The sequence below is a fragment of the Zingiber officinale genome, chromosome 2B, assembly GCF_018446385.1.
Source record: "Zingiber officinale cultivar Zhangliang chromosome 2B, Zo_v1.1, whole genome shotgun sequence".
Taxonomy (NCBI): Eukaryota; Viridiplantae; Streptophyta; class Magnoliopsida; order Zingiberales; family Zingiberaceae; genus Zingiber; species Zingiber officinale.
The window spans coordinates 96,280,844-96,305,737 of NC_055989.1; the positions used below are offsets into that span (position 1 = coordinate 96,280,844).

The 24,894-nt window shown below is 32.7% G+C and overlaps 1 protein-coding gene across 2 annotated transcripts; it reads right to left on the reverse strand.

Annotated features, from left to right (window-relative positions):
• Positions 1-4,670: 4,670 nt before the first annotated feature.
• Positions 4,671-24,606, reverse strand: LOC122046444. 2 transcript variants are annotated; one of them, XM_042607148.1, is made up of 6 exons: positions 24,165-24,606; positions 16,928-17,088; positions 16,333-16,360; positions 12,632-12,725; positions 5,020-5,145; positions 4,671-4,944 (listed from the first exon to the last, which is right to left on the reverse strand). In XM_042607148.1, the coding sequence occupies exons 1-5, from the start codon at positions 24,474-24,476 to the stop codon at positions 5,033-5,035; spliced, it is 708 nt and encodes a 235-aa protein (XP_042463082.1). In that variant the 5' UTR covers positions 24,477-24,606; the 3' UTR covers positions 4,671-4,944; positions 5,020-5,032. The 2 variants fall into 2 exon arrangements, with proteins under 2 accessions (XP_042463082.1, XP_042463081.1); XM_042607147.1 differs by having other exon boundaries at positions 4,671-5,145.
• Positions 24,607-24,894: the final 288 nt, after the last annotated feature.

Here is a 24,894-nt window from a genome sequence, read left to right on the forward strand (position 1 = left end):
ATTCGGGTAATCCAGCACATATGTTAAAGAGAGACAATGATAAGTTGGATAGGAGTTCACTTGTTTGTAAGTTATCCTAGATAAACAAAAGTAGGTTTATAGTCTTAAAAATCAGAAGGTCATTGTTAGCATCAATGACTAATTTTTAGAAAATGACTATGTAATAAACCATGTGCCCATAAGTAAATTTGTTCTTAAGGAAATAATAAAGGACATGTCTAACCTAGTACCAACTGTACAAGATGAGATACTACAAGGAAACTGCAACACGTATCACAAATGATACACAATTGCAGAAAGTGTCTTGTCATAGTGGGAGGGTTGTTAGACAATCTTAAAAGATTCATGTTTTGGGAGAGTTTTTGGACTCAATCCCTGAAGAACATGAACCTGATCTCTGGTCATATGATGAAGCACTCCAAGATAAAGATGCAGCATCTTGGCAAAGAGTAATGAATAACAGAATTAGAATATATGAATTCTAATAAAATCTGGAAGCTTGTAGAATCACCAAATGGTGTAAAAGTCGTTGGGTGTAAAAAGGTCTATAATAGGAAAAGAGGGATAGACAGGAAGGTAGTAACTTTCAAAGCAAGGCTTGACGAAAAAGGAAACTTTTTCACTGGTAGCCATGCTTAAGTCTATTCGGATTCTTTTATCTATTGGCAAGTGGATGTCAAGACAGCATTCCTTAATGGAAGTTTTGAAGAAAGCATCCATATAAAGCAACCAGAAGGGTTCATTGCAAAGGGCTAAGAGCATCTTGTGTGCAAGCTCAATCAGTCTATGAACTGATACAAAGCTTCAAGGTCTTGGAACATCCAGTTTATCAAAGTAATCCAGACCTATGGATTTATTAAGTAAACGGATAAGTCTTGTGTATACAAAAGATGTGATGGAAACGTGGTGGTATTTCTTGTACTATACGTAGATAACATTTTTGGTAGTTGGAAACAATATCAAAATGTTGTCAGAAGTAAGGGTATGGTTGTCCAAATAATTCGATATAAAGGACTTGGGAGAATGTATATATTTTTGAGATCAAAGTAAAAAGGGATCGCAAGAAAAAATATATTTTACTTATCCCAAGCTTGATACATCGGAAAAATCCTTGCTCATTTTAAGCATGCAAAACTCCTAGAAAGGTTTTTACCTTTTAAAGCATGGAGTGTCTTTATCTAAAGAGATGTCTCCGATGACATCAAAGGAGATTGAGGACATGTAGGCAGTTCTTTATGCTTCGGCAGTTAGACAACCTAATGTATGCTATGCACGAGATCAGAAATCTGTTTTGCCAAGGGCATAGTTAGCAGATATCAAAGTAACCCTAGACAAGGACATTGGACTGCAGTAAAGCATATATTAAAGTACCTTAGAGGCACTAAAGATTATATGCTAGCTTACAAGGCAGTTAATTTGGTTCCTATGAGTTGTACGGATTTTGACCTCCAATCGGATAGGGACAATAATAAGTCAACCTCGGGGTTTTGTATTTATTTTAGGAAGTAAAGTCATAACTATGGAAGAGTGATAAGCATAGGTGTTTTTCTGGACTCCACCATAGAAGCTTAGTATATGGCAAGCCTCTTAGGTAGCCATAAAAACTGAATGACTCAATAACCTCAAGATAGACTTAGATATGATTTCTGGTTTGTCCAAAGATTATTACAGTTTATTGTAATAATATTGGTGCAGTAGCAAACTCGAAGAAACCATAAGTCTATAAAGGCAAGTAAACACACAGAGCGCAAGTACCACCCAATACGAGAAATCGATAAACGAGGAGAAGTTGTTGTCGCTAGGAATGCATCAGATGACCTATAGATCTTTTCACTAAGGTCCTTAAGGCGAGAACTTTTGATGGACATGTTGAAGGGTTGGGAATCAGATGTATGGCAGCAGATATGGCAGCTTAGTCTTTTAGTATAAGTGGGAGATTGTTAGAGTATATACTAAAAGCCTAGCTTTTGGTATAAACATTTATCTAGAAATAAGAATCACATTGGTCAAATGTCTACATTTATGATAAATGTAGTTGTTCAATTAATTTATATTGTAGATAACATGGTGTGTGGTGTCACACACAGAGGATCATGTTATCAGTACCTTATAAATTATAAACAGTAACTCACGACCATAATGGAAAGGAACAAACCATTGGAAGGTCGTAGTGTAATTAGGTATTAGTTTATCTTAACTATATAATTACACTAGTACACTAAGAGTGTATTGAGTAGGACCATTTGAGGTCGTTCCTTTTATACTGACTTTATGAAGAAACAAAGACCTCAGTTATTATGAAAGTGTGTGCTCTTAATCTTAATATAATAACAAGCACATATATTTGATATTTATTTCTTTAATTTATCAATGGGTGAGATTTAGTTCGATGAATCAATAAGCCCGATAAGTTGGGAAATGATATCACTTATAGTGTGTGTTGTTGATTATAGAAGAAAACTGTGTCTTAGTTATCTAGGTTGAGAATGTCCCCAAGAGGAGTTCATAAGGATTGTCATGTTAAACCCTGCAGGTGGACTTAGTCCGACATGACGATGAAGTTGAGTGGTACTACTTTTGGAGCTAGATATTAATTAAGTGAGTTGTCAGTAACTTACTTAATTAGTGGACATTTGTTATCTTAAACACAGGGAGACTAACACACTCATAATAAGAAGGAGCCCAAAATGTAATTTGGGATTTGTGCGGTAGTTCAATAATAGTTCTTTAGTGGAATGAATTATTATTGATGAAATTAAGTTGTGTGTTCGGGGCGAACACGGGATGCTTAATTTCATCGGGAGACCAAAACCAATTCCTCCTCTCGGTCCCTATCGTAGCCTCTTAATTATAGAGTACTATACCCACCTATACCCACCTTCTTACCCATCCTATAGGGGCCAGCCAAGCTAGCTTGGAGACCAAGCGGGTATGTTCATGGGTGAATTCATGTGGCCGGCCCTATTAAAATAAAAAGGAATTTTAATTTTAAAATTTTTCTTATGTGGATAATATAATTTAAAAGAAAGTTTAAAATTTTAAATCCTTCCTTTTATAAGATTCTACAAAAGATTAAGAGAATAGTTAAAATCTCTTTCCTTATTTGTAGATTAAAAGGTTGATTTTAATTTTGGTAAAAATTTTCCTTTTAATTATATTCATGATTTAAAAGAAAGTTTAAAAATTAAAAATTCTCTTTTATTAGTTTCTACAAAAGATTAAGAAAAGATTTAATATCTTTCCTTATTTGTAGATTGAAAGGAGGTTTTAATTTTTAGAGATAACTTTCCTTTTGGAAATTATCCACATGTTTAAAAGAAAGATTTTAATTTATAAAATTTCTTTTATTAACCAATCATGAAGGATTAAAATTATTGGAGAAATTTTTATAAATTTCTAGAAACAAATTAGGAAGTTTTAATTTTTGTTTTAATTAAAACTCTCCTTGTTTTGGGGAGAAGAGTGGCCGACCATTATAATTTGAAAAGAGAAAATTATTTTAATTAAATAAATTTTCCTTTTCAATGGCAAAAGAATTAAGGAAGTTTTTATTAAATTTTCCTTATTTGCCAAGATCAAGGATTATAAAAGAGGGGATAGAGGAGGCTTCAAGGCTAACAACTCTATTCTATTTTTCCTCTCTTTTCTCCTTGGGTGTGGCCGGCCCTTTCTTTCCTCTCCTCTCCTTTGTGTGGCCGAAACCTTCTCATGGTGGAGATAGCTTTGGTGGCCGGATCTAAGAAGGAGAAGAAGGAGAAGCCTCTTTTCTAGCATCCCTTGGAGCATGGTGGTGGTGGCCGAACCTCTTCATCCTAGGAGAAGTTTTGATGGCCGAAACTTGTAAGGAAGAAGAAGGTGCTTGGTGGTTCTCATCTCGGAAGATCGTTGCCCACACAACGTCCGAGGTTAGAAGAGGAATACGGTAGAAGATCAAGAGGTCTTTCTAAAAGGTATAACTAGTAATTTTTGTTCCCGCATCATACTAATTATTTTTAGAAATAATACTAAATACAAGAGGCATACGATTCTAGTGTTTCGAATTTGTTTTTGATATAGTGTTCTTTTGTTTTTATTTTCCTTGTGATTTGATTGTTCTTTTCGGTTAACCTAAAGTTATTTTAAGAAATTAAATATTAGCTTTCCATAAAAGGTTTTGTCTAGTCGGTGGTGGTTGCTCTCATATCCAAGAAGGTCATGTGCCTCGTCACGTCAGTACTGGGAACCAATTATAAAAATTAATATTTAATGGAATTAATAACTTAAGGTGATTTGGGTCGAACGTGTTAAGTTCCGTAGGAGACCCAAGTCAAAACCTAAAAGAACAAATAGATTAAGTTTTGGATCAAACGTGTTAAGTTCCGCAGGCGATCCAAAATTTAATTTAAAAGAACACATGGTAGCTAGGAAAAGATTCAGACCTTTGTACAAAATTTTTATACAGTGAAACCTCTAAATTTTTCGAGTAGCAACCAACACACAAGTCTCTGATGCATTAAATCCTCAACTCATTCATTCCAAGTGGCATCCTCCACTTTCTTTTACCGATGCTTCCAACTATTTCCAAACTATTACAACTTCACCTTAAATACACCAAACGAGTCATGCCAAACGAGTTAAGCTCACTCAGATAATAAAAAAATCATTTTTAATAGATTTTAATATCACATTCAAACAAGAAAATTATTTAATATTTTTCATAAATAAATTTTCAGTAAATAAACCAGCCTTGTATCCTCTTGAGGATTCGGAAGTGGAAAACATAATAACAAAAATAATACCCACGTACACTATTCTGTTCCACAGTTGGAATTGATATACTGTGGACTGTTGGACAGGTTCGCATATACCTAGCCCAAATCCAGAAGCTACTACATTCTGTGATAAGCAGGGCAATTATTCAAGGGCAGCTTCGGTAAGTAAACTGTAAACGTTTTTCTATCAGAACTGGAAAGACGAAGCAACAACGATTACCACAATGCCATCAACTTGCAACTTGAAAAAAAAATGAACAAGACCAACCATCGAAATGCCATCACTTGTAGCCTCTGAAGGTCTGGGGGAAGAACTTGGCTCCAGAACGATAAGGCCTTGAATTTGGATTTTGAGGATAGGGAGGAGTGTTCGTCGTATTCATAGGAGCAAATGCTGTATGCATCAAGAAGGGCGTCAAAGTCATAATACAATATGGAATCCAGAAACATGGAGAATTCAAATGTATAATTAATTATAAATTGAAGAATGAAATGCAGCAGATAGTAGTTGGAATGTAGGAGGAATCTGTTGTAAATATGTTTTACTCGTTAAACTAGTTCAACTATTCTGATTCAAAACTACAATGCAAAATCCAAAACAAACTTCTCTATAAGTAACAAACATCTTTATTAATCACAATGCAGATTGTCAAACATTTGTTTTAAAGGGAATAGTTAGTACGGCAACAAAACAAAATCCACATCTTGAGAATCCTCCCAACCGCCTTTCATACAACTTTCAACTTACAGATTCCAAGACTTAAATTGAAATTATAATAACCTTTAGAATAGCTAATATAATAATACTCACATGCATGTGTTATTTCATCTTCTATCAAGTTTTAAAATATCGATCCATATGGAGTTAGTATAGAGTAGGAATTGAATGGTTTTATTGAGTGTCAAAGAATGCCAAGATGATTTCGGATAAATTTTAAAGAACATGTCCTAATTCAATTTAACTATAAAAGGTTTAATAATTGACTACAAAGTATATAGTATTATTTTAACAAATATTATGAATTAACTAATACTGATTAACTATGTTTCAGTTCAATTAATTATAAAGCATAAACTTATAATTACCCTAAAAAAAATTTAGTTGGCACTAGGTATTCCACTTACACCAACTAATCCTGTGAATGACCGGCTTCAAGAAAATTTTCTACCCACCAGAATAAATCAGAAAGCGCTCGCAACAGGTGGCTCATCAGGTCAACCGTTCATTAAGAGAAATTCATCAATTAATTCGTCAAAGTTGGGACTCGATCATTAGATGCATAAGAAACTGAGAAAACACTCTGTCGCTGTACCATTGCCCCAGGGCCATTGAACACTTGTTATGACTCAATAATGCCGGTATTTAATTTTATACCTATATTATTAATCAAAATCTTGTTAATCAAATTAATATTTGTACTGAATAGTTCTTAATTAACTTATGCTAAATTTAACTAACTGCTTGAATGCTAATAAATTATATTAAAATCATGAGTTATTAAATAAAGGTATAATTTATACAATTAATTGTAGATTTAAAGTTGCCTTACTAATTCAAAATTAAACCATACATATAATAATAAATTAAAAATAAACAATATCTCAATAATGATCTAAACAGTAATAACATAATAATATAATTTATTAAATTTATTAGATTATGTAAATTACTAAATTTAGGTATTATATGCCACTTGCGTATTAGAGCAGATATTACTTAATGAATGATAAAATAAACATATAATATGATATGTTTTCTTTTATAATCCGAACAATATACTAATATTATATAGGTTTCCTATCCCAAGCATGTTGTAATGAATTCAAATAAGTTCTAAACCTAAAAACCATCATCCACTTAGTTTGTTTCCTTCCAAATTTAAGTTTATAGAAATTAAAAAGTATTTGAACTAAAATTTAAGGAAAATAATTATAAAATATTATATGTATTTTGACTATTGATTATACTTTGCTAATAACAGAACAAGTGTTGGCGTACTTTATTGGCACGATCAACACATATAACACAGAATTAGTGTCGTTCAGTAACAATTTTTGGTGACTTATTAACACAGTTTGTTTTTTACCACGTCACCTTAAATGACACGAGATTTCAAACAATGACATCACTATACAAGAAGCTCACGTCTATATAAAATGATATGTTTCAACATTGCAATCGAAACATATTGGCACTTTAAATCATGAGATACACAACTTCTTAATTGAATAGCATTTTTTCCTCTTCAACTTAATAACATCAATCCTTTTCCTCTCAATGCCTACCGCCCAGGCCACTAAAAGATAAATACAACTCTTTCTGCCTCAACCTTTTTTGCACTAATACCACTAGGATACTATCAGCAGAGTAGTTCAACACTAATTTATAGTAAATTCACTTAAGTATCATACCCCTTCCTTATACTTCTCTTTCACCCACTAACACCCTAATCACCCTGTCCATCTCAAACACTTGCATTTAAGATGGACACAAGTAGCTAAACTTGCATTTAAAAATTGGCACAAGTGGCAACAAAGGTTAGATTTGCTGGAACAAAGCAAATCATTCCATTATTCAATTTAAACAAAAAGAAATTGAACTAAATCAAAAATATGATTTCATTTCTTTACCAAAATTAGCTTTCAGATTGACCAAAGTTCAAAATATTTTTGTTTTGGATATATGACTCTTTGTGAACCAAATCAACAAAAAAATAATCAAATTTTATGTTTTTGAAGAACAAAATACACATTAGTTATCAAGATTTATTCTGAATAACTAAATTTTTGTGAATTTATTTACAATGTGATAATTTAATTTGACATGTCATTTTATAAACAAAGGATGACCCATAAAGTTATAAGTTAATAATAAAACTGGAAAATTATAATGCCTAGATACAAATTTAGATCAGCACAAACCAAACTGAACCAAATGAAAATTTTGGTTTGGGTTCAATTTGGTTCACATACTTGGTTCAACTCAGTTTTAAAATTTTTGATTTGATTAAATGTTGTTTGACTCAATTTGAATTGAACCAAATAAATACCCCTATAAAATACTTATAGTGATACAAATAAGAACATAAAAGATAAGGTACAACTTAAAATTGATCCATTAGTAAAGATCTACGGTGTTACTACCTTCTTGATTAAGATTGTCAAATTGCATCTAAAACCACTTTGGTGAATTTTCAATAGTGAATCATAAGGCTTGTTAAAAAATTCAAGATGTTCATAATAACAAAGTGTTTATCTTATATTGATGGTAAAAATAGAAATTATTATATATCTAATTCCATTAGAAATTGAAATGAAATAAACAATAACATATTCCATTGTCAAATACTTTTTACAATAGCAAAATAATTGTCAACTCTACCTCTATCCACCCTTATTGTTACTTTGAAGTCTTAATAGCGTCATCACAACGAAAGAGAGTAATATGCAAACAATGAGTATGTCATGTGAAAATAAGCTTGGTATGCTCTTCTTTATACCGTGCTTTATTCTTGAATTGCAAATTTTAATCACTTTATTTCAAAGATTTTGAAATAAGCCCTACGAACTCGATGCAAATAAACAAATATAAATAATATAACAACAACAACAATCAAATCTTATCCTACTAGGTATGGTCGTCTATATGGATCCTTTTACGTCATTAAACTCTATCCACTACTATAACATCATCTATACTTAAATAAATATTACCTTATTTTATTGTTACTAACTAAGTCTTTTTTAGTCTTCCTCGTTTGATGTGCGTGTTTGTCATAATTTCACATTGCCTAACTAGAGCATTTATTGACCGTCTAAGTACATGCTCGTACCATCTTAAACGTGTCTATCAGAGTTTTCTTCAATAGATGTAACTCCGACTTTCTCTTTAATACTCTCATTTTTTATTCTGTCCATCATCGTATGTCCACACATCCACCTTAACATTCTCATTTCTACAACTCTCATCTTCTGCTTATGTGCTCAAGTCAGCTCACATTCAACTCCATATAACAGAGCAGGTCTACTACGATTTTAGAGGAACTTTACAATCACATAAAACACCTAACGCTCTCCTCCATTTCAACCATCCTTCTTGTATTCTATATAAGTCATCTCTCACAATCTCTTTATCGTTTTGTTAAAATGATCCTAAATATTTAAATCTCTCAATTCATAACACGTAATCTCCTATCTTAACAATTGTCTCATTATGTCTAATATTGCTAAATTGAAATTTAATATATTATGTCTTTATTCTACTAAACCTAAAACCTTTCCCTTCTAGTGTTTCCTGTCAAGATTCCAGTTTAACATTTACTTATTCACGTGTTTCATCTACCAAAATAATATCATTTGCAAACAACATGCATCACTATCCTATGTCTTAAATGTGTGCGGTAAGTTCATCCATAATTAGTATAAAAAGATAGAGACTTAGAATTGATCCTTGATGTAACCCTATCTTTATTAGAAATGCTTCAGTTACTCTGCCTAAAGTCTTCCCTCTGATCGTTACATCCTCATGCATATCCTTAATTAGTTTAATATATGTTACGCTAACACCTCTCTTTTCTAGAATTCTCTATTTAATTTCTCTTGGGATTCTATCATAAGTTTTTTCTAAGTCAATGAATGTCATGCGTAGATCTTGTTTTTACTCCCGATATTTTTCAATTAGTTGTCTAAGTATTTTTTTTCATTTTCAATATCATATTAAATAATTTTATAAGTCATTCAATATCTTGTTTCCCTAAGCATTTTCATACCTCTATCGGAATATTATCTAGTCGACAATTAATTGCATTGTCCATCCATCAAACTACATAGTTAGACCTAACTATAAGGGAAGAATCATTAGCCAACACCTATTTTTCTCAAAGAAAATGTGTAAGTAACACATTGCATGCCGATAAAACTCAAGCACTCCTAATTCCCATAGTAAAAAAACATATTCATGGTCAACTTATCGTTCTCAACACTTTAACCTCCCATAAGGATGTCATCATCCATGGTTTAAATTTCGTACCAAGTGAAACAGACGAACTTTATCATTCTACCCATCGCTCGGCACTAGCCACGGGATCGCAGAGCCTCCGCGATCATGCGGCAGATCTCGTGGCACCTCTGCGACCCCGTGGCAACCTCCACAAGGGTCGCGACGAGGACGCGAGACGTCCCGTGGGCTTAATAACCAATAACCAAGTTTTATTCCACTAGATAAAGTCGGCTTAATAATTTCAATCAACTCTTAATTATAAATAAAGATAATCTAAAAAGGCTTAATCAAACACTAATAAATCTATCCAATTAAATTTATATACACACACACAAAGGGAAACCCTATGCATAAATCTCTTGCCAATGCGAGATTACGGGGAACGGTCTATTGTATGTAACCTTACCCAACTTTATAAGAGATTATTTCCAAACTCGTGACCTCTAGGTCACACAACTTTACCATTGCAATCTACTAGACGGCTAGCAAAACAAACGGCTCAAAAATATATAATAAATTATTTATTTATTTATTTACCATATAAGGCCCCAATCTCGTATCTTTTATTAAAAAAATTTATTATTTTTTTATATTTAGGTTAAATTTTATTTTAAATTAATATGTTTTATATTTAAAAAATACTAAAACTATATCAACACAGCACGATATTAGTATCAAAATCTTATTGTTCCAATAATAAACTGAAACTCCGATATAAGTCGAGATTTTAAACCATGTCATCATAATGTATGATTCCCATGTGTATTAACAAAATTGACAATTTTATTCATCTCATCACCTAACATTTTTAAATTTTGCTTGATTTCATCCATTTCTTTATAACTTTAGCAATTTAAGATTGATTTTTCAACACTTAAGAACCAAGAAATCAACAAAAATCAAATCAGCCAAAGCCAATCCAACTCGGCTGATTTGTAAAGGAATCAATTAAGTTTGCCAACAATGAATTGTGCAAATGTAAAAGTCAAAATGCCCCATCCTTATGTCTTAATCAAGATTCATGTATATTCTCATGTAAGATGAGAAGTAAACTAAGAGAATTTTAAAATGGAGATCTAAGATAATAACAACCCCAATCAATTGATTATACCTCCAATTTTCTTGACTTCCTCAAGGCTATAAGAAGTCAAGGAGACCAAAAGTTAGAATATAAACATAAATCCTAGTAACTCCATTTATTCATAGATAAACATAATAGAACAAAAAATAAGATGCACAAAAGACCGACCTTTAGAAAGAAAGAACACAATAACAACAATCAAGTCCTATCCTACTACTAGGTGAGGTCGGCTAAATGGATCATTTTACATCATTAAACTCTATCTCCTACTATATCATTGATCCCGTCCAGAAGCCCCCAAAATACCCCTCCTCTCTCTTTATCGTATCAATCATCATCTATACTTAAATAAATTTTATCTTGTTTTATTATTGCTAACCAAGTCTTTTTTGGTCTTCCTCTTCCTCGTTTAATATGTGTTTATCATAATTTCACTTCGTCTAACTGAAGCATTTATTGGTTGTCTAAGTACATGTCTGTATCATCTTAAACGTGTCTCTCAGAATTTTCCTTCAATAGATGCAACTCCGACATTCTCTCTAATGCTCTCATTTCTTATTCTTTCCATCCTCATATGCCCACACATCCACCTTAACATCCTTATCTTTGCAACTCTCATCTTCTGCTCATGTGCTCAAGTCATAGCCCAACATTCAACTTCATATAACATAACAGGTCTAACTGCAGTTTTATAAGTTTTAGAGGTACTTTACGATCACATAAAACACCCAACGCTCTCCTCCATTTCAACCATCCTGCTTGTATTCTATGTAAGACATCTCTCTCAATCCCTCCATCGTTTTGTAAAAATGATCCTAAATATTTAAACCTCTCCTATCTTAACAATTGTCTCATTGCACCTAATATTGTTAAACTTAAATTTCATATATTATGTCTTTATTCTACTAAACTTAAAACCTTTCTTTTATAGTATTTCTCGATAAGATTTTAATTTAACATTTACTCATTCATGTATTTCATCTATCAAAACAATATTATATGCAAACAACATGCACCACGATACTATGTCTTGAACGTGTGTAGTGAGTTCGTCCATAATTGAAAATGCTTAGAGTTGATCTTGATGTAACCCTATCTTTATTGGAAATGCTTCAGTTACTCCGCATAAAGTCTTTACTCTAGTCGTTATATCCTCGTACATATCCTTAATTAGTTCAATATATGTTACGCTAACACCTCTCTTTTCTAGAATTCTCCATATAATTTCTCTTAGGACTCTAGCATAAGCTTTTTCTAAGTCAATGAATATCATGTGTAGATCTTGTTTTGCTCCCGATATTTTTCAATTAGTTGTCTAAGAAGATCTATAGCTTCTATTGTCGACCTTCCAGGCATAAACCCAAATTGATTTTCGGTGGTCTCCTTCCTTGATCTTTTTTCTATTACTTTTTTCTAAAGTTTCATGGTATGACTCATTAGTTTAATACACCTATAGTTTGCATAATTTTGTACGTCTCTCTAATTCTTACATAAGGGGACTAGAGTACTTATCCTCCATTGATCAGACATTTTTTGTCGTTTTCAATATCATGTTAAATAATTTTATAAGTCATTTAATACCTTGTTTCCCTAGGCACTTTCATACCTCTATTGGAATATCATCTAGTCCAATGGCTTTGTCATTGTGCATCCCATTTAAAGTTTATTTTATTTCTAAAGTTTGAATTCTACGATAAAAATTTTAATTTTTATACTCATTTGACCTACTTAAATTACTTAAGTTAAGTTGGTCACCTAAATTGATTTTTATAAAGAAAGAAATAAAGAAAAATTGCAAACCTCTGTCCGTGATTCTTCTTTCTCTCTCATATTCAAATCTATCTCGTACTTGACGAATCCTTTGTGATATTTCAATACCACTATGACCTTCTTCCTGCATAATAACTTTGTTTAGCCACAATATAATGGAAAATCACTATCCTAGGATGCAAAGAACAACCAGATCTAATCAATCAGATTTCCAATTCAAAGATAACCGCTCGTTGAATCCATCACATACTAATAATTAAGGAAAGTCGTAAAGGGATGTGGATATGTTTTTATCTATAATAGCATCAGTGAACATACTTCAAGGTTTTCAATATCTAAAATATGCTCAGTGGATCTGCTAAAAAAATGAAATATGAAGCATTAAAATCAGAGAAAATATTTTTACGAAGAAACATAGAGCAATTCATGTTAAACAGTGGTACAAAGAATTGGCAATCTTGTCTAAACTACAAAAGGATGTATAGGCATTGTTTGCATAAAATACTTCGACCAGCAATAAGACAGCACACTATTTTCTTAAATAAAATGTTTGTTCACTGGCCCTAGGGTCAATCTCAGATTACATTTCCATATTGATTGATATATTACTAAAAGACACCTAGTAATGCTAGAAGTATTATCTATGTATAATTATGAGATAACCTCAGGAACATTTTATTAATGACAAATGATATTCCATAGCTCCAAAGCAACAAACTGAAAGCTGACATCAATAAGGGTAGTGATTCACAATATTAAAATAGATCATATAGGAAGGCATCTTACAGGGGCATGTGAAATGAAAAATGTTTCAGATGGAGAAATCAAGAATGGTTAGTGGCAATGGATATATGAAAAATCAATGTCAGGGTCCACACCCCCAAAACATATGTAAATGTGGTCATGAATTTGCTCATTTTTTATGGTTTAAGATTCATGTAAGACGACTCAAATGTTATGATTAGCCTGCTACGATGACTTTACAAGAGAACCTTGATCATTTTCTCAGGTTCTATATAATTTCTCCTCTTGGAATATTAGGAAATAGCTCTCCTCCAGAGCCTGATTAAAATAGAATTAACCCATGTATCTGTAAATATAATCTTTGATAAATATGGTCCAGTTTTGAGATAAAACACATCTATATGAGGGATTGCAGAGGTCTAGTGACGAAAAAGAGGATGGGGATCATGTTAGAGAGAGGAAAAGCTTAACTCTCTTACCAAGTTAGAGAGATAGGGTTAGTATTATCTTATCCCTCCTTGGGATAGAATACATATATAAAGTCTTTAGGCTTAATCAAGGTTTCGAATCTTGATCAAACCGTGCATGAGTTTCGTTATTTGACTGGACTGGTACAATTTTGCTACCTTGTTGAGTTGTGCCGGTATGGTTTCAAACTTAATTCCATCTAAATATAAATTTCTACCAATTAAAAGTTATTAGTATTAGCATTTACAATGAAATAGGTAACAAATTATTATAAACATGCATTATAGAAATTAATAAGGCAATATTTATTTTAATTTTATCAAGGTTCCAAATTTTGAATTGTGTCAGAGTTTCAGTTCTTATCCGAAATGGAACAGTTTGAGCACTGTATCAAATCACTGACACATGATGTTGATGGTGAATTAGAGATGGAGGGAAGAAAAACAAAAGTAAAACAGAAAGAATAAAAGTAAGTTACATACCTAAGAGCGAAATTAAAGTATCATTTCATCAAAAAATTTGTCCCAAGTACATTACTGACACAAGATGCAAATTTCCATTACTTCAATTCTTCTTAATGTGCTATATCATACAAATGCATGTGAATTGTCAACACAACACAAATCTCATTAATACACAGATGGAGAGATTCCATGTGTTGATCAATATCAAGTTTCAATTATTTACCTAAATGGCAAGTTTTGACGATATTACCTAGCACAATAAACCATAAGCCTAACTAATTAATCGAAGAAATAGGTAGTATGTCTTGTTGGCACAATCATGCCCCAAGTGCTTGTGTAACAACTTTGGCAGCTTGTACATGAATGACTTGACATGCCCGACTTGACCTGATGGCTTGAAGGTTTAGTACAAAGTGGTCTCAAAGTTTAGCTACGAAGGATCATATGGGCTAGCCGAGGGGCTGAAAAAATCTTAGTAAGGTGTACTTTAGGATGAACAGCATATGCCATTAGTTATTCAAGAGCTTTGATGGCCAAGAACGAGGAGAGCATCGTAGGTGACCTAACAAAGGATGGCATGTGAATGTGTCTGAAGCACTAAGGACCTAACATTGATGCAAATTCTTGGGAAGCCTACAAAGGGGTAGACTACATAGGTGAGCTAGCAAATGATGACGTGTGAAGAAACTTAGAGGGATTGGTGAATCCAAAGACCTAAGGACTTGACAAGTGGTGGACTCTTGGGCAACATAAAGATGCAACAAAGGAAGATATGGAAGATTACGAAAGGCGAGAGATTATGAGTGACTTGTAATCTAGGTTCACGCTTTTGGGAAACATTGGGGATAATGTCAGTAACTAGATAAGGGCTACCTAGTTTGTCTTATGGAGAGTATGAGTTCCTAAATTGAGCTCAATATCCAGGCAGTGCATGAACTTACAAAGCATAAAATGAGAAAAATTTAGATTCTCCAGCAAATTGAGTTGACTAATGATAGTATAATCAGCTAGAGTGTTGAGTCAGCTGTTGAGTTGATTGCAAGTTCTCTATTCAAGATAAGGTTATTTTCCGTTTAAATTAAGTCAATTAAAAAGTCCTTGAGTTGACTCAAAAGTATTCATTGGATGGATAAGTTCATTGTAATGACTAATTTAATCAACTATTGAGTCAACTAGCTTATATTTGAATAGACAAAGTCTATTTGAGTCAACTAAAGTTGATATCCATTAGCGGATAAGCACGTGATTTTTTCCAATTGAATCGACTACAATAAATTTGAGTCAACTGAAGGCTAGTTGATTGAGTCAATTGAAAAATAGTCATTGTTAGAGCAATAACATTTTTGTGATTAGCAATTCATTCAACTGAAGGAAAGTTGAGTCAATTAGATTCAAACAAACAATTGTGTGGAGTTATCCAAGATTGGTTCCAAAGTTATAGAAGGAGGGGCAACGGGAACTTGATAATATCACCCACATTCTATGAATAGATTTTGTCTGTAAATAAAGATTTCTATAAGAGGTTTCTCTCCCTCTTAAAGGAGTAGATTTTTGCATGGAGTGACTCATCTAGTGAGTCAATAAGCCATGAAGTAGGGTTGGCGGTCTGAACCACATTAAATATGTTGTTAGCATTGTTTGTATTTATTTCCACTACATATTTTATATCTTTATGATTGCTACACATTTATTTGGGCTTGTGCATGTGCAAGAGATGTACAAAATTTGTATTTTCAACTTTTCCAGTCCAACAATCTTCAATAGGTCTAATCCACCTATTTTGGGTTTAGTGTTTTACAGGTTACTCAAAATCATAAAAGAGGTCATCAATGCATGATAAATTCTATGCCATAATTTTGATATGAAATTCAAGTATGAATATTCGGGAAATGTTCAAGCCAACATAAATTAATACATTTTCTATGTCAATTAGAAGTGGAATAGAATAATTAAGAAATAATGACAAGAACTAAGCACAATGCCAATGGGTGTGCATAAAACAAAAATATAACAAGGTGTATGAAGCAGTATACTTTCAAAAGTTAACCATACTACCTTTAGCTCAGCATATGATTGTCTTCTCCTGAAAAAAGTGAGAGCCTATGTTAATTGGAATAGTTGTTGGAATGCTTTTATTATTTATGTCTTAGGAAATTAGGGAGTAAACTATTTGGTAAAAGCCTCAACTGAAAATGCAATACAAAACATGATAACAATAAACGAGAAAATAACAAAGAACACTGTTATCCACACTCTTCAAATAATTTCTGAGAATATAAACGCAAGCAGCAATCAATCATTAAAATGTATAACTACATGGCCTGGTACCAATATGGAAAATGGGAGACAACAGTCGGACACAGAATTGATAAAAGTGGACAGTGTAAACACTGCCTGTAAGTTCATGGCATAATATACGATCCATGACTGTGATGAAAGCAAATGTGATTCTTGTGATTTGAAATAAATCTTAATATGATTATTGTAATTTGAAATAAAATCTTAACATATTCCTTTCATTTTCATTGATTAAACATTTCCAAATGACTAAAGGCTATAATAAACTTATGCAATTCTCAACTAAATTTCATGGATCTCATCATAGGTTTTATGTGACAGAAAATAAATTCCTTAATTGACATGGCTAGACCTGTATGGTGAAAAGTCCAAGTCATCATCCTCAGCAGATTCATAATTGGCATGATCTTGAGCAATCTTTTTTGAATATCCTTCATCCCAGTAAAGCCTTTCCCAATTCTCCCTAAGCTCTTGATATAACTCCATATATTTTTTACACCAAGGCTCATGCTCCTGTAAGTTTACAGAACTTTCAACCTTCATTATTATACCTTAGATGAGTATTCTCTGTTTGCTGATAGGATAGATACCAAACACTGAATTAGGCAAAAGTACACACCATTTTATTCAAATTCAAGCACTGGAAAGTTAGTATTAATGCAAGCAATGATTTATAATAACAACAATTACAAAGTTCATAATTTAGTGAAAGCTTATGACCACAAAATAGTTCACAAGTGACTGACTTAAAAAAATTAAGATAACAACTGTCAAGAAAAATAATATGAATTTTGAAAATAAACATTATACACATTAAGATGTCGGCACACAAACTTGTACACGATAGTGTCATATTATAATAAGTGACATCTTTTTTAAAGCCTAGAAATTTCAAAATTTTGTTTTTGCATTGTTGAAATTAGGCAACATCAATTATTATGTTTTACAAGCTATATTGGAGCAAAAAAGGTGAAACTATCACCTTACCAGCCCCTCCAGGGTAGCCCAACACTCTCTGGAAGGGGATAAATTATGGGGAGCATTTGTCCTAGCGCAGCGGCTCTTTGCATGAGGAGGTTAGGCATGCAACTAGATATTTTGCATCCTCTAGAGCAACCACTCATGCAGGTACCAACAAGCTATGAAACATACGTAAATGGGATAAAAGATCCAATCAAATTACTTGTTCAATTCAAAATTAGTTTTTGATCTTCTCTAAAATAAATTATTTTCCATTAGTTTCTCTAGGATAAATAATTTCTTGTATACAAGGCATCATCTTGGATATCCCATACATTATCACACAAGGAATAGGGATCTCTTTGTATTAAGTAAAATAATAAAATAATAGTTTTTTCATTTGAAAGTCATCCAATCTTTTCTCTAATTTCTTATGATATAAGACGCAAAGTTCCTATCAACTTGGTATCAAAGGTTCATCACTACCATCAAGTACCCTTACATTAAAAACCCTCCACCATCAGCATCGCCACCATTTCTCTAAGCTACAACATCTGCTATGGCATACTCTTTCTAACACTGCAAACACCCCACCATTACCCATCCCTAATACAATCATTATTATCATTCTACAACACTAGTTATATATCCATTGATAGGATTGTAGTTACCAACAAATCGAGCCTTAATCTCCCCAAAAAAGCGTCCTTATACTTTTACAATTACAATTTTATTCCAAAAAAACATCCTTATAATTTCTTTCTTTATTTATTTCTATTAAAAGAACAAGAAAATATTATTCTAAAAAATGCCCTTGGTCAATTCTAACATGATGGCAGCAAGATTTTATAAAGCAGCAAACAGAAGATACTACCGGACACAAGAAGAATTCCAAAGATTTTACTAAATGGATTTCGAGAGTTGAACAATTTCTTCTCCTAGACAAAGGACTAGGTAGAGATAGCTTCTTTGCACCTCAAAGGAGAAGCTCCGTGGTAATATCAATCATTTGAGTCATGCCATGCCATGCCATGCCATGTGATGTGTATGCATCATGGGAGAAATTTATAGATATCTTCTCACCCGTGTGGCCGTGTTATCCCTCCAATGTGAGAATGGAGATAAGTAATTATATAAAATTCAACAAATCACATCCGTAGAAGTAGAAGTAGAAGTAGAAGAGTACCATAATCAGTTTCTTCAACTCTTTAACTAAACTAGTGGTTGGTCAAAGAGAGAATTACTGAAGGACTTCATCTTGACATTTAAAAAGAGGTTAAGATATACCGTCTTTGCACCATAAAAGTTACATTATCCTTTGCACGACTACAAGAAGAAAAGAAATATAATAAAAGATATAGAAATAAGAAAATTGTGAGTGATCAATTGCCCAAACTAATTCATGGTAATGCAATTTTTAAGTATAATAAAAAAATACTAACAGATGAGATAAAGGAACATCGTCGACAATATAACTATAAGGGTGATCCATATGGGGATTTAAGCTTTGATAGTGGTCAAAAGAATTCATCTATCACAATTATAGCAACACGTGTATTTAAAGTCGTTACATTAAAGTCTTTTCATGAGCTTCTATCATCTATAATAATCTCTACTTCCATCATTCAAGAAAAGCAAGGAACAACACCTTGTCTAAAATTCACAATGGGGTTACACATCCACTTTAATGAGTACATCAAATGTAATTTCTTCCAATATTCCAAAAGGCTCGGCGACAACCATGAATTGCTACATCCAAAAAAGAAGACTTAGTGCCTTGGAGCGATGCTACCAAACTCATTTCTACTCAAAGAAATCATACCGTAAGACATCTCAACGCATTAGTCACCACTCAATAAAGGTATGATGTGGAATGTTCTTTTGTCCTACCTTAACAATGACTCGATGCAAGATAAAGTGAAGGAAAAATTAATGCAAAAGATACTTCATAACTTCTCGGGAAGGCCCAATACAATATACCTCATCATCCAAAAAATTTTAGGCAAAACCATATGGGCTCAAGGAAGAATCATAGAAGGATACTTGTCTGTCATAACTTTATCAAAAGAAGGCCTCAATTGATCTACAATAAAAAATAATTATCCTTGAGAACATGATTGTTATGAAGGATAGCAGAATAATACAATCCCAAAAAAGTCATCCAAATTAATCCTTCAATTGAAATTATTTCATAGGTCATGTAGTTGAATAAGTAAATTTCATGATTTCCTTTCATTAGTTATAAGACTTATTATTACAAAGAATTAGTACTTTTATTGTTGATAAAATATTTTTATATGTCTATAAATAAAGACATTATGTAGCCCTTTGACATTAAGCAACCAAGTTAATAAATCAAAGGTCTTTGGCTATTAGAGGTAGATCCCTCGAAGTGATCATCCATTTTCCTTCATTTTTTTAAAAGTATTAATACGGTCCACAAATAAAAATATTCAAACAACACATTTGACATATTATCTTTTAGAATAAGATTAAACTTAATTTTCTCTTTTCTATTAGAATAGGTTATTAATTTTTCTCGTTTTATTGGAATAAGTCATTTGATTTGGTATTATTAATTTTCTTTTCTATTGGAATAAGTCATTAGAATTATTATTAATTTTGTACTAACAAGGCATTCTTACACCCTTTTGAGACAAATAATACGATTAATTAATCAAATCAATTGATTATTGGAGGTCGATTCCCTTGAAGTGATCATCCCATTCTCTTATTCTCATCCTTTTCTTCGACTCCTTACGAGATAGGATGCAGGATCCTACCAACTTGGTATAAGAGCGAGGTTCTTTACCATCGTCAATTCATTATATTCCTTGGAGTCATCAACAACATGAGCCTAAATCTCCCACTTACAATTTTATTTGAAAAGGCTTGCTTTGCATTTTTTTTATTATTTGTTTATTTCTATTATAATTTTTTTATTTCTATTTGAAAAAAATATTATTCAAAAAAATGCTTATTGGAAGATTTCGTATAGTACACATTGGAGGTCCTATGAGACAAAAGATGAATTCCCTTATTGGAGAAGTAGAGATCCTATTGGATTTATTTCGGAAGCCGAAAGATTTTTCTCCTACACGACACGCCAAATGATTCCCAGGTGGAGTTAGCATCTTTGAATTTGGAAGGGGAGGCTCTCCGATGGTATCAATTATTTAAGTTCTATCATGGATCTGCAACATGGGAGGAGTTTGTAGATGTTTTCTCACTTGTCTCACACCTCAAGAGTATGACAATGCATATGACAATGCGGATGAGGAGTTATCCAAAATTCAACATAACATAATATCATAGTCGTTTTCTCCAACTCTTTAACCAAATTCATCATTAGTCAAAGAGAAAATTGTTAAACACTTTTATTGAAGGACTTCATCCTTACAGCCAACAAGAGGTTAAAATGTACTATCCTCATACTGTAAAAGTTGCATTATCCTTTGCATGATTGCAAGAAGAGAAAATCAATGAGGAAACGCGAAGAAATAATAAGTGGCACCGAAGTCCTCAATGTACGCAAAAGAGAATATTAATGGTTGAACCAATAGAGGACTCAAACGAAGAAGATGATCTCAATGGAGGTGGCATAAAAGAAAGTGCCAATGAAGTACAAGATGACACTATGGCAAAATCAAGTCATGCCTTACAAGGGTTACAACCTCCACAACAAGATAAGTATAAAGGTGATTCATATGAAAATCTAAACTTTGATAGTGATAAAAAGAATTCAACTATCACCATCATTGCAACATATATAATTGAAGTCATTGCATCTACAACAATCTCTACTTCCATCATTCAAGAGAACAAAGCAATAAATACCTCCCTATCATTAACAACATCAGATATGACATGGAACATTCTTTCATCATAACTCGATGAGGACTTGACACAATGCTAAGCAAAGGAAACGAAAATATTGGCATGCTCATAAACTTTCTACGAAGACCTAACACAATACACTTCATTATCAAAGGAATTTTTTGAATTTTAGAAAGAATCATAAAAGGTCATTTGTCTTCTTCAAAAGGAAATCTCAATTTGTGCACCATAAAAAGGCATTTTATGCAAATCATCGAAAGAAAAAGACGAAAAAGATCAACCTTGAAGACAAGGTTGTTTTGAAGGACACTAGAATGATATGATCCCCAAATAAAAATATTCAACCAACCCCTTCGACATATTATCTTCTATAATAAGTCATTAGAATTAATTTTCTCTTTTCTATTAGAATAGATTATTAGTTTTTCTCTTTTTTTTAGAATAAGTCATTTGATTTGGTATTATTAATTTTTCTTTTTATTAGAATAAGTTGTTAGAAGTATTATTAATTTTGTATTGACAAGGCATTCTTACATGCCTATATAAAGAGACATTATGTATGATAGAAACTTGTGTCCTATCTCGTAGGAAATTGGAGAAAGGGGATGGGATGATCACTTCGAGAGTATATACCTCCAATAATGATCACTTCAAGGGAATCAACCTCTAATAATCAAATTGCTTATCTCAAAAGATTACATAATGTATCTATATATAGGCATACAATAATGTCTTGTAAATATAAAAGTATTAATAAATATAATGACCTATTCAAATATTTTGAAAGGATAAATAATAATGAATCTAAGGAACTATTCTAAATTATAATATTTTGAAAGAGGAAACTAATAACAAATCTAATAGCCTATTCTAAAGGATAATATTTTCAAGGGGTTATTTGAATATGTCTATTTGAGGATTGTGTCATTCAACTATCCTTCAGATAAACCTTGTACTCAAGTTTGATCTTTTTCTACTTTTTTCTTTTGATAATTTGCATAAAATGTTTTCTTATTGTGGACCACTTAAAACCTCCTTTTGATGAAGTTATGATAGACAAATAATCTTTTATGAATCTTTCTCGAGCCCAAAACTTTTCTTTGATGATGAGTTTTATTATGTTGGGTCTTCATTGAAGGTTTACGAGCATGTCAATACTTTATTTTCCTTTGCTTAGTATTACGTCAAGTCCTCATCAAGTTATGGCGAAAGAATATGTCATGCAATGTTTGATGTTGTTGATGATGACAATGTCTTATTTCTTTGTTCTCTTGAACAATGGAAGTAGAGATTGTTGAACTTGCAATGACTTGAATATGGGTGTCACAACGATGAATTCTTCTTATCACTATCAAAGTTTTAACTCCTCATGTAAACGGTCATTATAACTATCTTGTTGTTCGTTCTTTTGCTTTATCTCTTTCATTATTATTTGTTCCAATTGCAATTCAGACTTCATTGTATTATCATAAATTATTTCAGACAGTGGATTGCTCGCAACTTTGTTATTTCTCCTTTCTTTTTCAAAGATCTTCTCTTCTTCCAATTGTGCGAAATATAATGCAACTTTTACAGTGCAAGGGTAGTATGTCTTAACCTCTTTTGGATCTTAGGATGATGTCTTTCAATAAAAATGTTCAATAATTTTCAGTCTGACCAATCACGAGTTTGGTTAAAGAGTTAAAAGAAAATGATTATGATATTCTGCTATTGTCGTGGTCAGTTGACTTTTGGATAACACATCATCTGCATTCTCATACTCTTGAGCGGTGAAATAGATGAAAAGATCATCTACAAACTCTTCCCATGATGCAGAACTAAGGCATGACTAAAATAATTGATACCATCAATGAGCCCCCCCTTCCAAATGTAGAGAAACTATCTCCACCTTGGAATTATCTGTTGTGTCGTGTAGAATAAAAAATCTTTCAGTGTTTGAAATTCATCTAGCAAGGTCTCTGCTTCTCCAACAAGGGAATTCATTTTCATAGGATCTCCAATTTGTCATAATATGAAATCTTCCTACCATTGTGTTAAAATTGACCAAGCATTTGTTGCTGTTTTTGAATATTTTTTTGTTCTTCTAATAGAAATAAACAAACAAAAAAATATAATAGAAATAACCAACTAAGAAAAAAAAATACAAAGAAAACTTTTTCAAATAAAATTGTAACTGGGAGACTTAGGCTCAACTCCAAGGAATATAATAAATTGGCGATGATAAAGAACCCATACCAAGTTCATAGGAACTCATGTCCTATCTCATAGGGAATTAGAGAAAGAGGATGGGATGATCACTTCGAAGGGACTGACCTCCAATAATGATCACTTCTAGGGGATCAACCTCTAATAATCAAAGTAATTTGATTATTTAATTGAATCACTTTATTGCTTATATCAAAAGATTACATAATATCTCCATATATATGCATACAACTTTCCCTTGTCAATATAAAAATTATTAATAAATAATATAACATATTCTAATATTTTAAAAGGGTAAGTAATAATGACCTATTCTAAATTACAATATTTTGAAAGAGGAAATTAATAACAAAGCTAATAGCCTATTCTAAAGGATAATATTTTTTTGGGTTATTTGAAAATGTCTATTTGAGATCGTATCATTGTATCGTTTTGAGATAATTAATACAATTAATTAATCATATCAGTTTGATCATTGGAGGTTCGACTCCCTTGAAGTGATCATCCCATCCTCTTATTCTCACATCCTTTTCTCCAGATAGGATGCGGATTCCTACCAATTATTTTCTCGGAAGGAAAAATGTTACCGTGTCTTTGAGAACGAGGCGGGTGCTGCGCATGAACTGCTCGCGCATCTGCTTGCGGCGTTTGTTGGGGAGGTTGTCTCTGGGGATGACAAATCGCTCCCTGCGGGGAACGTGCTCGCCGACCTCATGCATCTCACCGTCCACCGTCCACCACTCCGATTTGCCCTCCGTTTTCTTGTTTGGCAGCGAGGGGCCGCGAGAAGAGGAGCCGCGAGGAGAAAGGCGGCCGTGAGCCCACCGCGTCTGCTGATGTCGGAGAAGGTAGGGGACCGCCGCGAGGAGCGACTGCTGCCGGATGATGTGTCGTGACATGGAGAAGAAGCGGCAGGAGCGGATCGGAGATGCGAGAAAAAAACCCTACGCCTTGCTAACTGTTGGGTCGAATAGTTATTCTGCTTCCAGTTCTCGACTCCCCTACGCCCTGTTTACGACCGTTGATAGGAGAGGAGAGGGAAATCTGATTAGTCCCTGTTTTAAGGGCCGGGAACGATCTAAGTGACACCCAGTTCAAATTTGTTTGATAAATATAATTTGATTTTCAATAAACTAGTATTTAAATGATCTCATATCCCATCTAGAAAGATTATTTGACTAATATGGGATAAATCTTCATAATTTACTCCCTTCAAAGTATATGGAGTTACTCTAAAGGTATCATTAAGATAACAATTTTATCTTTTACCACTTTTGAAATAATTATTAAAGTTTGATTTAAATTTTTTTTTATGTT

Excerpts from the sequence above, each read along its gene's own strand:
- LOC122046444 (XM_042607148.1), bottom strand. The coding sequence starts at position 24,476 with ATGTCACGACACATCATCCGGCAGCAGTCGCTCCTCGCGGCGGTCCCC. Across the intron at positions 17,089-24,164 it reads GCCTCGTTCTCAAAGACACG|GAGCATGAGCCTTGGTGTAA; the intron begins GTAACATTTTTC and ends GTAAACTTACAG. Across the intron at positions 5,146-12,631 it reads AAGAAGAATCACGGACAGAG|CATTTGCTCCTATGAATACG; the intron begins GTTTGCAATTTT and ends TGATGCATACAG.